This window comes from Tympanuchus pallidicinctus, unplaced genomic scaffold (assembly GCF_026119805.1).
Source record: "Tympanuchus pallidicinctus isolate F22 unplaced genomic scaffold, pur_lepc_1.0 scaffold3, whole genome shotgun sequence".
Lineage (NCBI taxonomy): Eukaryota > Metazoa > Chordata > Aves > Galliformes > Phasianidae > Tympanuchus > Tympanuchus pallidicinctus.
Window position 1 is genome coordinate 4,043,518 of NW_026294747.1, and position 14,513 is coordinate 4,058,030.

Consider the following 14,513-nt stretch of genomic DNA (forward strand, 5'->3'; position numbering starts at 1 on the left):
TTGCTGAGAAGCCAGCAAGAACTAACATTGAAGTTTTACTGAAATCCTGATCCATCTCAGACGGCTAATGGTATAGATACAAAACATAAATATTCTTTTTTACTCTGCCTCCCAGTTCCCAGGGCAGAATGGTGACGAAAAAGAGAATATAAATGCACAAGTATCAGCATAAGTATCAAAGGAGGGACAAAGGATGGCCTTCCAACATTCCAAGTACAATTTAGCAAATAGTTTTCTTTTCCATTGCTCTAAAACAATCAAATAAGATCAACAAGAGTTAAAAAATATAATGTCAGAAGTAATTCACTATCTTTTAATGAACCTTTTTGAGCTCTTAAAGAATTGTGTGGTGTTTTTTGTTTGATTTAAAAGGAGTTACCTTTTATGTCTTTCTTCAAAACCACCCTTTAACTCATAATAGGAAAACTGCAAGGAAATCACTGCATCTTACAGGGTTGAAATTTTAGAAAATGTAATATGAAATATGCTGTGCTTTTTCCCAGAATTCATGCTTGAGAACTATTGTGGTGTCTGAATAGTTATATACATCCACTTTTCTCTTTATTTGATATTTTATTCCCTCTGAAAAAGTAGGAAAATGTTGAGTTGAACAAAACACACTTTAGCTTTAATAGAAACTGAAGTTTTCCTGTGATTGTGCTCAGATTTGCTGTAGGAACGTAAAGCATTCTCAGCACCTTGTTTGTAGTAGCGTTAAAGCAAATATTCACACAAAAAAGAAAAATGAACTGCTCGATTGATCAGCATCATCTAACTTGTGGCATGCCCATTTCCCAGGGGGTCACCTACCCTGCCTGCCATGGGATTTGGAGCAAGTGGGCCCCCCCATTAGAAAGAAGTAGGTTAGCAACCACTTCCTTTTGTGGTAAGTAACTTCAAATTTTTGTCTCGCTTTCATTTGTAACCTAGGAGTACTTTGAGACTTAATTTCCTCACTTTTTCATCCATATATATCTTGTTTTGTAGGTTCCTATGCAGGAGCTGTTATTGCAATGCCTTTAGCTGGGATTCTAGTGCAATATACGGGGTGGTCTTCGGTGTTCTATGTGTATGGTATGCACTTCTCATCTCACTCCAGTATTGCATGACCTTACTCTACCCCATGTAGAGATGTAAAAGTAACCATGAAGAGGCCCCTCCAAAACAGGAATGTCTCCATAATCTAAAAATGCAGTCTTGAGAAAAAGAAAATGAACTGAATTTAAAGGAGAGCAACATTATCAAACAAGACTGGAAAAACCATCACTTCTAGTAGTAGTGCAGCCTGCTATGGAAATCTATAGAAACCCAGATTCTCAGAGGTAACATCACTCTTACAGAACTGTAACTTAAGAGTACACCCCTCTACCCACAGTAGTTCTGCTACATTAAATTACACTGATAGTAAAAAAAAAAAATGGCCCAAGGGTGTTCAATCAAAAAATTGATGTGAATTAAGGGGAAATATCACAGAAAATTATTAAACTACTCAGGGGGTATGTGACTATGTTGAAAACAGTGCCACAATCTTGTCCTTTGAAAATTGAAAAAAAAAAAAAAAGAAAAAAAGAAAAAAAGATGTAGTGCAGTAATCAAACAATAGTGGCTTAAAGCAGAACAGACCATCATTTACATGTAACATAAAAGGGGAGTTGTATCATTGCGTAGTACAAGTTAATGTTAGAACATAAATGATATTCACGCAGAGTGAAGTCACTCTGTAAATGAAACAGAAGTCTTCAAGGCTCTGCACGCATTTTACAGAATTGTTTTTTACAGGATTTGGCTCTTAGAATGATTTGGTAGAGAAGCAGTAACATTAGCAATTTAAATTTGTTACAATTATCCACATATTTTCTTTTTTTGCTACTTTACTGTGCATTTCTTTTGAAAGCCTTTTTCTCCATTCCAAAGGGAGCTTTGGTATAGTCTGGTACATGTTTTGGCTTTTGGTTTCGTATGAGAGTCCTGCAAAGCATCCTACAATCACAGATGAAGAAAGGCGATACATAGAAGAAAGCATTGGAGAGAGTGCCAACCTGCTAGGTGCAATGGAAGTAAGAATATTCATACACTTATATCCTATGAGATAGGAACAATAAAAACCAAACAAATAAAACCAAAATGAATCAACATAAAAATAGCAGTATGTTGGATATTTTAAGACAGACAACAATTGAACTTTTCTGGGGGGGACGGGGGATGATCTGAAATCTGCTGAAGGATTTCTTGGTGAATAGTGCTTCTGCATGAAAAGAACAGAGGAGCGAGAGGATCAGTCATGGAATTCATGTCTGGTCTTTCTCTACTAATGTAAAATACATTTTTAAAAAGAGCTAGAGCTAAAGCTAGAATTGCATTTGGAATTGAAAACTTATTGAGACTTCCATGCTACCTTGAGTTCAAGTGGTTCATAATTTATCCCTTCTGAATTGTGTTCATCTTCATAAAAGTAAACTAGAGGAAAAGCACCACCTTAAGGAACTCAAGACATCAGAAATAGCAAATCCTGTCTACTCTGTATTTGCTTTTAAGGAAAGACTGCCAGATGAAATTGAACATTCTAGTAGATTCATAAGAACATCCCCCATTACAGAGGCAACTGCTGGAGACATGCTATCAAGCTTCAGGAATTTCCTCTAAGCAAAAAAACCTTTAATCTAGATTGAACAGGGAATTAGAAATATTGGCAATATTTTTTTAATGTATAGTTTGCATATGAAAATGTTCTCAAGATGTTCTTAAGTATAATTTGATAAGTATACAAATGGCATATGTAAAGAACTAGCAGCTCTTTAAGGACGCCCTTCTGAGAGCACAATGGCTCTCCATTCCCGAGAAAAAGTCAAGCAGGGAAGGCAGGAAACCATCGTGGCTGTGTAAGGAACTGCAGCTTAAAATGAGGGAAAAGAAGGAAATATACAGAAAGTGGAAGCGGGGTTGTGTATCTTGGGAGGAATTCAGGGCTGTTGTCCAAGTGTATAGAGATAGGATTAGGAAAGCTAAAGCACAGATGGAGCTGAACTTGGCGAGGGATGTGAAAGACAACAAGAAGGGGTTCTACAGGTACATAGGCAGAAAGAGACAGGCCAAGGAGAGTGTTCCCCCTCTGATGAAAGATAATGGGGAGCTGGCTTCCTCAGACATAGAAGAAACTGAGGTACTCAATGAGTGCTTTGCCTCAGTCTTCACAGGTGGTCAGGCTTCCCATGTCTACCAGGACCATGAGCCTCTAGGTGACACTGTGGGGAGTGGTTTCTGTCCCATAGTGGAATAAATCCAAGTCCTTCTCATGCAATTGAATGTATATAAGTGCATGGGGCTGGATAATATCCATCGTGGGGTTATGAAAGAGATGGCTGATGTCGTTGCCAAGCTGCTCTCCATCATATTTGAAAAATCATGGCTGGTGAGGTCCCCAGTGAATGGAAAAAAGCAAATATTACTCCTATGTTTAAGAAAGGGAGAAAGAAAGACTCAGGGAACTACAGGCTGGTGAACCTCACCTCTGTGCTTGGGAAGATCATGGAGCAGATCCTCCTAGAAGCTTTGTTACAAGATGAAGAGGTGATTCGAGACAGCCAGTATGGCTTCACTAAGGGCAGATCGTGCCTGAGCAATCTGGTGGCCTTCTACGATGGAGTGACAGCTTGGGTGGATGGGGAAGGGGTGATGGATGTCATCTACCTGGATTTCTGCAAGGCCGTTGACATGGTCCCTCACCACATCCTTCTCTCTAAGCTGGAGAGGTGTGGATGGGAAGGAGTCACTATTAGATGCATTAGGAATTGTCTGGCCGGACACAGGCAAAGGGTTGTGATCAATGGTTCTGCATCAGGGTGGAGGCCTGTCACAAGCGGTGTCCCTCAGGGGTCGGTCGTGGGACCGGTGCTCTTCAGCATCTTCATCGACGACACAGACGAGGGCATCGAGTGCACCCTCAGCAAGTCTGCAGATGGCATCGAGCTGAGCGGTGCGGCCGATACACTGGAAGGAAGGGAAGCCATCCAGAGGGACCTGGACGGGCTGGAGAAGTGGGGCCCTGAAAACCTGATACAGTTCAAGAAGGTCATGTGAAGGATGCTGCACTTGGGTCAGGGAAATCCCAGGTGTTTATACAAACTGGGCAAAGAACCCCATGAGAGCAGCCCTGCAGAGAAGGACTTGTGGGTCCTGGTGGATGAGAAGCTGGAAGTGAGCCAGCAGTGTGTGCCTGCATGCCCGAAGGCCAACTGTGTTCTGGGCTGCATTAGAAAAGGGGTGGCCAGCAGGGAGAGGGAGGTGATCACCCCCCTCTGCTCAGCTCTTGTGAGGCCCCATCTGCAGCACTGTGCCCAGGCCTGGGGCCCCCAGTACAGGAAGGACGTGGAGCTCTTGGAGCGGGTCCAGAGGAGGGCACTGAGATGATCAGAGGGCTGGAGCAGCTCTCCTGTGAGGAAAGGTTGAGGGAACTGGGCTTGGTTAGCTTGGAGAAGGATCTGGGGAGACCTCATTGCAGCCGTCCAGTACTTGAAGAGAGCATATATAAACAGGAAGAGGGAATGGCTGTTTATGATGGTGGATAATGATAAGTCAAGGGAGAATGGTCTTAAACTGAGATATGGAGGTTTGGGTTAGATATTAGGAGGAAGTTTTTCACACACAGGGTGATGAAGTACTGGAACAGGTTGCCCAAGGAGGCTGTGGATGCCCCATCCCTGGAGGCATTCAAGGCCAGGCTGGATGTGGCTCTGGGCAGCCTGGTCTGCTGGTTGGCGACCCTGCATGTAGCAGGGGGGTTGAAACTCAGTAATCATTGTGGTCCTTTTCAACCCAGGCCATTCTATGATTCTATCCAGTGGGTTGGACTTTTTTTTGAAGAAAACTCAATATTCAGGCAATTTTCAGACACTCACTGGGATCTGGATCCTGCACTTGAATCAACACAGATGGAACAAACCCTGAGCTCACAGAGAGGTGTTGCCACTCAGCAGGACTGTAGTTCTGCCCATCTGTCATCTTTTTTCATTATACAATTCATTTAAAAAGAGTCATAAAACAAAGCAAAATATATCGACCAAACAGCTTCATAGTTGAGACTTGGTTGAAACTAAAGTCAAATTTTGGAGATCAAGTTCTACATATTAAAATATGTGATTAAAATGTGGATAAAAAAAACCAAAAACATGTACTTGCACACTTGTACTTGTGAAAGTAACACCTTAGATACAGATTTCTTTAAAGGAAATGTAGTTTTGGGCATTGTGTATTCATGTTTACATTATAGAACTTTCAGCATCTGTAACTGAACTTTGTGGTACAGATCAGGATCACTGAGTTTATATTAAATTTAAAGTGGATTTAAAATGCATCCAATTGTGGATGCATGTACTTTAGGACAGTTAAAGTCACTGGAATTCAAGTACATAGAATTGTGTATATATTAACTTACTAGAAAATAGGTAAAAAGTAGGAATAGAAAAGGGAGATAGATATTCACTATTGATCAAAATATTGACTGTATTCCTTTCTTGTGTTTCAGAAATACAAAACTCCATGGAGAAAGTTTTTTACATCTATGCCAGTCTATGCAATAATTGTTGCAAACTTCTGTAGAAGCTGGACTTTCTACTTGTTACTTATTAGTCAGCCTGCTTACTTTGAGGAAGTATTCGGATTTGAAATAAGCAAGGTATGTAAGAACAAGCTGAACCTTTCATCTTCACTAAGCAAGAATCAGTCACATTTGTAGTATTTATAGGTAGAAAAAAACAAACCCTGATGTTCTGCATTTTCATGTGGTTGTTCTTTGTAGGTTTCAGATCTTATCCTTCGTGGCTACTAGGCCATTTACCAGCACCTATGTGTGAAATCATAGCATTGTCAAAGGGTCTGGAGCATATCCCATAGGACAAAAAGCTGACAGACCTGGGTCTGTTCACCCTAGAAAAGAGAAGACTGAGAGGGAATCTGATCAATGTTTATTAACATTGAAAGTTTGAGAGGCAATTAGACAAGACCAGAATATTTTCAGAGATACATAGTGATAGCACAAAGAGCAACATCCAAGAACTGGAACATAGGAAGTTCACCCTGATATACCCAAGAACTTCTGCATTCTGCCTTCTTTACCTTCTGTGAAGATACTCAAAACCTGTCTGGACACCTACATGTATGACCTGCTATAGAGAACCTGTTTTATCAGGGCATTAGGACTTGAGGTCCCTGCCAACCTATCACCTTCTTACACCTCCTTTTAGTGTGGGCAGAGCAGCATCCTTTCTTCTACTTAGGAAGAGAAACAGTTGACAGGAAAATAAGATACCTTAGGGTTGACCCAACTTTCCACTTAGCTCATGAATTTTCAGTCAGCCTCTTAAATGGAGCACAATCAAATAAGCCTCAGAAAAATATAGTAAGCTTTTTACCAATATAGATTTCCCTCTTCTGAAAGCAATAAGGACTTGTATATTTCAAGTATTCACATCCTTTTGATATTCTAGGTGGTACTGAACCACACTAAACAAGATGGAGAGCACAGCAATAACAGTAGACATACAAGGTCCTAGGATGCAGTGAGGATTTGTTCAAATGCAACAGCCATAAACACAGAAATAAGGGAAAGAAGCCTCCGGTAGACAGGGAACTCCAGCAAGACACCCTAGCTCCATTGCCAACTCTTAAATGATGTCTGGGAAGGAGTGGATCCTGGCTCCAGCCATTCTGCTCACTCAGGTGCATTGCATGCAGCTGACCTGCCTCCTACCAGGTGCTCAATCACTGCATCAAGCCATGACTTAGCATATTCATTACAAGCAGTAATTATTGTGTACTGAGGAGGTACCAAAGTGTTGCAGTAATATGGGGTATTGTCAAAATTATGTAGAGCTAGCCTGAAATTAAAGATGGGCTTCAAAATCAAAATTAATTTCTCAAAAAATTAGGCCTTCTGAGCTAACCCTGTGAGCCTGCTATAACATTAAAAAAAAAAAGAAAAAAAAAAAAAAGGCCACCTTTAAAAAGAGGATGAGATTGATAATATCCCAATGTTCAAAGACTGGAACAGGATTGAACTGGCATGTCACTTCAGAGACCATTTTCTATATATTGTACTACATGCAAAGATCAAAGTAAAAGTGTAAATGATTCATGATAGTTCCATCAGGATGGAAAATAAAATATTTGCAATTTCAGTCCCAAATCATTATGTGTTGTGTAGCATGTTAATAGATAAAGCAAAACATCTGTTAGTTTGGGTACTTGAGACTTCAGGCCAGCCTACTGACTCCTCAGAATTGTATACAGTGGAATTTTAAATGTAGCTGGAGTTATTTTAAAGAGCTTTGCTACAGCTGAAACATTTTCTGCCATGGATGCAATAAGAACAGTCACATCGTATAGAATTAATCTGGTCATTTTGTTCTAGAAGATTTTTTCTTAGAGTGTGTTCAAAGAAATGTGGAGCTTTGTAACCAGTGGCAGAAAACTTAGTGTTCATCACTTCATCTGCTGTAGACGGATGCTTGTAAAGGAATAGTTATCACTTATTCAGGAACACCCCACAGTAGTCATTGCAATTCCAGGACTTACTCATAGTTAATAGCTAACTGGGAGCTACAAGTTCAGTGAAAGCACAGAGAAAGCTTCTTTCCATTCCCATGGAATGCATCTGCTCTGCACACTGATGTAATTCACTTCAGCCATCAGGACAGGCTGATATACTGTTTAGAAAGGAAATATGCAAAAGCCTTGGCCTTGCACACGCTTTGAGATATAGACAATAATCAGAATTCACAGAACAAAATGTCACACATCCAGAAGGAAGCCATCTGCAAGGAGGTTACAGGACATAGCGGGTGGCAGTTGGAGCCACGCTCACAGATACCTGCTACTGCTTTGAAGGAACAATCTACAAATATATTACAGTTTGGGACAGTCATCACAAAATTAGTTTGCTAATACGCAGAGCATTTTGTGTATCACCAACAGATATTTAGTATGTTATCTTTCACTATAAGCAGATTTTCTCAGAGGGGTCCTGTGTGCAGGTGCCACTTGCAGAGTATCTTTACTGAGAAATCAAAGGAAAATGTATGTATGAGGGTGATCCACAGGGAATCTTTTTGCAGACCTCACACATCTGGACATGTTAGCTTTGCTGGGCGATGCTGTGCCAAGCCCACCACCAACGGAAATGCAGCAATTTGGTTAGACATATTAGATCATTAATTTTCTGAAAAGTAAAGGCTATAAAGTCAGGGAAAAAAAGCTTCTGGTTTAAATCTAAACAATGAGAACAGTTTATAAGTGTGAAGTGTCGAGGCATTGGATGTCCTTAAAAATCTGTCTGCTCTTTGAAAAATGCAACAACAATTCTTAGTTTTAAAACGTCTGAAATCAAAGAGAAACTATGTCTGAATGGTTCTGAAAGTGAAAAATGACAGTTTTCTTGCCATTTAGGCTCTGTTGTTTCTCATCATTATTTTAGGTGGGTATCTTATCTGCTGTGCCACATCTAGTGATGACAATTATTGTTCCTATTGGGGGACAAATTGCTGACTTCTTAAGAAGCAAACAAATTCTTTCCACCACCACTGTGAGAAAGATAATGAACTGTGGAGGTAAGGCTTCCCACCTCATTAGAAAAGTTTCTTGTACAGACTTAATAGTCACAGTGTAATAGACTTAATAGGCACACAGTGTACTGCATACTTTAAATTTGCATGGTTTTACATACGTACGACTAATACTTCAGGGTTATTTTTTTTGTGTGTGTTGTAGATGTGGTTAATAAATTAATATAAACACATCTGTTCCTACATCCAATTTCAAAAGACGTGTTTGATAGTTCTAAAAGCATTTCGATTACTACAGGAGCAGGTGAGCTCTTTTGACTTACAAGTAGCTTCTAAGTGAGTCTTAGATACTCATGTATCTGAGCCCTCTGCACTAAGAGAGCCCAGATTCCAGACCTCACCTCTCAGAGTCTACACTTACAGAAATGAATCATGGCAGTGATAAGAGCTTTAAAGTTCATCACAGGCTGAGAATATACTCCCATTAATTCCAGCCTAATTACAGTTTTTATTTTGAGTTTGAAGGTGGCAGGAAGCAACAATAAACAATAAAATATAGATTATCAGATACAAGCTTTTTAGGGAGGAAAGAAATGCCTGATTCTATTCCATTTCAGGGTAATGTTTTGCATCTGTCTCTTGAGCAATATTACCACCATAAAGTCTGTGACACATGAGAGGGTACTAAATCTGATGCCTGGTTTTCTTTACAATTTCCCAAGGTTTTGGTATGGAAGCAACTCTTCTTCTTGTGGTGGGATATTCTCACAGTAAAGGAGTGGCTATTTCATTCCTAGTGCTTGCTGTAGGCTTTAGCGGATTTGCCATATCAGGTAAGATTATACTGCTGTTATTAATGCATTATTTTATCTTAAGAGACCTAACATTTCATTTCGTTTGTATTCACTGACAAAAATTTAGAACATATCTCTGAATTCAAATATTATTTGTGATCACTACAAACTACAATCAGTAGCATGTCGTTATTTTTCTCACTGTCATTTTTGGTGTTGAAATAATCTTTTCCATATGCAGTGCAGCAAAATTTTTTTTTTTTTTTTCCTATGAGGTGCTCATGCTCACCACAGGATTTCCTCAGAATTAAACATATAGCACAAATGAACTACATTATGCACAAACACCTACGTATATGTCTTTGTTTAGATATTGACCTTTTACTTTTTTTTCCTCTGCGCATTATTCAATGCTTTTTCATAGAACATGGAGAGTGTCTTATTTTCTAAAAGCTATCCAGCTATAAACACCTTTCTTTTTTCCTTTTGTTATCTTTTGATATCCAATGAACTAGCTTCTGCTTTCACTTAGAGAAGCACTTATTCTGGGGACAACAACTTCAGTCACTTTATATAGAACCAAGTCTTTCAAGATATTTTAAATAGTTACCGTAGACATTTGAACAAGATTGAGGTATTGATAATGCAAGGAAACAATCAAAGATTGTAAGCATGATTATAAATCATTTAGAGACAGCCTCTTTTTACTCTACCACTCAGAAACAGTAGGGAACTGCCTTCTGCTAGTCCATGTGAAAGAAGAACATGGGCAGTACTAAATGGAAGTGACACAGGCTGGAAGAAGAAACAACAGGTTACTGACAGTGTGAAAAGCTCACCAATGACAATCTGAAAATACAGAGTTTGTCTAAATAGCTTCTGGTTTATCTAAACAGTTACTACTGGGATATATTTTAGAACTTCAGTTTGGGGAAGAAAAATATATTTGGTATCGTTTTATGATTTTTTTTTAAAGAAAATGAGGACCATAAGAGTGTTTAAGTACTGTTACCCTTTTAGAGAAAAATAAATGCAAATAAGTAGCCAAAATACATCTAAGTAAAACCGTCGCATGAATTACTTTACACTACTTTGCAGAAGTGTAGTATTGCTCGGGTTATGGTACAAATGTTTGCTGATGTTTGCATTGCAGGATTCAATGTCAACCATTTAGACATTGCCCCAAGGTATGCCAGCATATTAATGGGGATTTCTAATGGAGTCGGGACCTTGTCTGGAATGGTATGCCCTATAATCGTGGGAGCAATGACAAAGAACAAGGTAAGTGGCAGTGCAGTTTTCAATCTTCCAGTTTAATGTAACTCATTCCATGAAAAAGACCTTTTCATTACACAGCTTACCCAGAATATGTGTTACCAACTGAGAGCTCTAGGAGAGAGCATCCAGGAACCAGCAAATTTGAAGCATGTGGCACTCGCTATTTGCTCACAATGTCAATGCTTTTGTATACTAATGAATAGTTATTTTCAAAGGAAGATGTACGTAATTAATTGGAAATGGGATATGCAAATGTTTTAGTTTTGCCATCACAGCCTCAACCACTAGTTTAAATCTTTCAGCTCAGAAGAGTTAGATAAGTGTATGAATTGGTCTGACTTAGCAAATTTCTTCTTTACAGACACGTGAAGAGTGGCAGTATGTCTTCCTCATTGCCGCTTTAGTTCATTATGGAGGTGTTATATTCTATGGCATATTTGCTTCAGGAGAGAAACAACCCTGGGCAGACCCTGAGCAGACAAGCGAAGAGAAATGTGGCTTCATTCATGAAGATGAACTAGCTGAAGAGACAGGGGACATTACTCAAAATTATGTAAATTATGGTACCACCAAGTCGTATGGTGCTACAACCCAGGTCAACGGTGGCTGGCCTAATGGTTGGGAGAAAAAAGAGGAATTTGTACAACAGGAAGTACAAGACTCATACAACTACAAGGAAGGAGATTATTCATAACAAACCTAAATATTGGGTATATTTTGTAGTGCTTGTGATTAAATTCATTGTGATTGTTTGCATACAGAAATAAAATGTGGTATAAACGTAAACACATATCAAGCGGGAAGGTCTTACTGTAAAAAAAAACCAAACCATTAAAGTGCAATCTGTATGAGTTGTGACGTCATCACATTCATTAGGTTATATTTGTTCAATAAACATTAGAGTTTTAAGGGTTTACTGGTCAAAACTATAGGGGCAATTAGATTCTTACAGTATACAAGAGATAAAACTCATAAGTACAGAGTAAAGCACAACTAAGCAACCAAGTTGGCACATCTAATGCTCTTTTTAGAAAGCCAAAATTACTTAGCATTAAAAATGCACTTAAATATTTGTTACACTGTATTGAAAGAGATTGTGTTAAATACACACGTTTACTCAGTGCAATGTAGGAATTGTATGTTTAGTCTAAGACAAGAACTTTCTTAAAGGAGGAAGGTTGAGTCCTAGGCATTTACAGGGGACTGATCCAGTTCCTTTAATGGTAATTGTATCAAGCCTAAAAGAACATATAGGGCATATTGTATGTTTATTGTGATTACATGCTGCAGGCTACTCTGTGATGAATAATGGAATTATTTAGGAGTTTTATACTGAATGTTTGGGCACAAATTCTTATTTCTATTCTGCACGGATTCTTATGAAATTATAAGCCTTGTCACGTTCTTCCCTGCATTTATCAACTAATAGAAAAAAAATGTAATGTTAAGTCTGACTGTTCACGCAGACCGTCAAATCTCTTTATCAAAAAAGAAGCTTTATTACTATTTCTTTGAGGAATATTCCAAGTTTGTACCCATGTCTTTAAAGAGAAAAAAGTAACACACTATAAACTAGAAAAAGATATAGTCTTATAAAAAAATTCCAAAGAGAAGCCCTATGAAAAAGGATGTATTTGTTTTTCAGAATATTTTGAAACCAATAGAGGTAACATAGAATAATTTAACCCTTATGCTTCCCTTAATAGCGTTCATATTTTTACACATTGTGCCACAGTTATATACATAGATATAAGTTTATTGAAAATACTGTAATTATAGAAAATGTTCCTATTTTAGAAATCCCTGAAATAATAATAAAAAACTGTATTTGTCTTTCAATTAAACCTATTAATAATGGACACTGAATATAAACTCACAATAAACCAAAGTGGCAAATAACTAGTGTTGGGTTGAAAGAAGCCAACAAGCATCATGCTTGTCTTTTCAGCATAACTCAACAGTGACTGCAACATTAGTGTACCAAGCAATAAGTGCAATGCATTACAAAGTGCATAATCTTCTAGTCTATTAACCTTCATTCAGCTTGTTGTATATATTTGAGGTTGTTGGGATTAAACCAAACTGAACCAAATTGAAGTTAGCAACACCAGACCACTTCTTAATACTCTAAAATGACAACAATGATCCATTTCCTAATTCAATCAAATGATAATTATTGTATGTAATAATCCATTCTGGATTCTTGGTCTGTTCATTGTATCGTGCTAGTGATTGGAAACCCTGCTACCGCAATATACAACTTGAGGATTGTTTATTCTCCTTTCCCTTCCTTCCTTCCTTCCTTCCTTCCTTCCTTCCTTCCTTCCTTCCTTCCTTCCTTCCTTCCTTCCTTCCTTCCTTCCTTCCTTCCTTCCTTCCTTCCTTCCTTCCTTCCTTCCTTCCTTCCTTCCTTCCTTCCTTCCTTCCTTCCTTCCACTCTTTCACTCTTTCTTTCACTCTTTCCTACTTTCCTTCTTTTTTCTTTTCTTTTTATGCAAATCATACCTTAATCTTAAGAAAAAAATATTTTGCTTTGTGCCTCAAAGTGATGTAAAATGTGACCATAGCTTTTGCTGTGTTTAATGAAAAAGATGTGGACTGTGTCACTTTCGTTGCTGCAAAAAGTGTTAATAAAATGCTCTATTTATCCTTTTATATAAAAAAGAGTGCTGTAGTTTCTTGTGATTTTTTTTAGATGCTCTATAATATAGTTGGCTCATGTTCTACACGCTACAAAATCAATTCTGCTGTCAACACAGAGATGATATTTGAGTCTCAGGTAGGAGCTGTGCTGGATACCCAGTGTCCTGCATTACCTGCTCTCTCCTGTGCCCCAGCATAGAAGTGAGGTGAGACAGGACCCTGTCACTGGGCTCTTGTTCCTCCTCCCATAAGGATTCTTGGAGCAGGTGTGAGGGAGGAAAGAGCAGGAGAATCAGTCTGCCAGCCAATGACACAAACTGGGAAAAATGTATAAGCGTAAGGGCTAGTGTGGATTAGCATTCTCTACAGCAAATGAAAGGCTATCATGGACTGCTGCCCTTGGAATTTGTTTCCTTCCTTGCTCCCGCAGCAAAACTCCTTAACTGAAACATAACACTTTTTGTTCATCTTACAGGAATCAGTGAAATTCAAAAAATTCTACATTAAAAACATTTTCTTCTAAAAACAGTCCCTGTTCAGGAATTCTCCTGAATTCAGCAGAAGAAGCTAAAAGCATCAAAGAGAACAAAAGGCCACAAAGAGCAGCTAGAACAGTGATGGGCTCCACACTTCTCACCAGTAGTCATGAGATGCTGAGTCGGGGTTCCTGCTCATTGTCTTGATGGACTATAGTGATGTTGTTATGGAAACATTCTAGAAGATCCACAAGTGGGATAAATAGGGGCTGTAAATGTACTGCTGTGTTTATTAAACCAAGAGGACAGCTCAGAAAATGAAAACTATTTAAGAAAATTAAAACTATTAATCTTAATTTTCAGATTGATTTTACAGATTCTCTATCTTACGGAATTGTTCCAATAGCTTCCTTTCATTAAGCACAGGTAATCTTTTTTTCCTCATTAGCTTGACACCTTTTAATTACTTAGAACAAAGGGAAGACTTTAATCCAGGCACTATACTCCGCCCTGCTCAGCTGTGCACTGTTCCATGGTAACTCAACAACTGCTTTACTTAACAGAACAGAAAGGCAGAAGAAAAGTATTAATTGGAATGCTCAGTAAATTGCTTCTAGGAATGAGGAAGGTGTTTTGCAATGTATTTTTAGAATGTTTTCATGAAAACTGTTCATGTCATAGCTGTTTATCTACCTGGCTCTTCTGTCTTCTGAAAACACACTGTTTATTTTCTTTTTCCCTTCACTTCAAATGCTAAACTACTCTTA

General features: G+C 38.5%; 1 protein-coding gene across 1 annotated transcript in view; it reads left to right on the forward strand.

Moving 5' to 3' along the window:
- The window catches only part of SLC17A6 (solute carrier family 17 member 6), a 33,273-nt gene extending 19,980 nt beyond the window's left edge, over nucleotides 1–13,293 (forward strand). Inside the window, exons 5-12 of the mRNA XM_052694363.1 lie at nucleotides 799–886; nucleotides 988–1,074; nucleotides 1,915–2,057; nucleotides 5,522–5,671; nucleotides 8,468–8,600; nucleotides 9,278–9,388; nucleotides 10,503–10,630; nucleotides 10,989–13,293. Of these exons, the coding sequence (XP_052550323.1) occupies nucleotides 799–886; nucleotides 988–1,074; nucleotides 1,915–2,057; nucleotides 5,522–5,671; nucleotides 8,468–8,600; nucleotides 9,278–9,388; nucleotides 10,503–10,630; nucleotides 10,989–11,321 (1,173 nt within the window). The 3' untranslated portion in view covers nucleotides 11,322–13,293. The remainder of the gene's footprint in view (nucleotides 1–798; nucleotides 887–987; nucleotides 1,075–1,914; nucleotides 2,058–5,521; nucleotides 5,672–8,467; nucleotides 8,601–9,277; nucleotides 9,389–10,502; nucleotides 10,631–10,988) is intronic.
- Nucleotides 13,294–14,513: the final 1,220 nt, after the last annotated feature.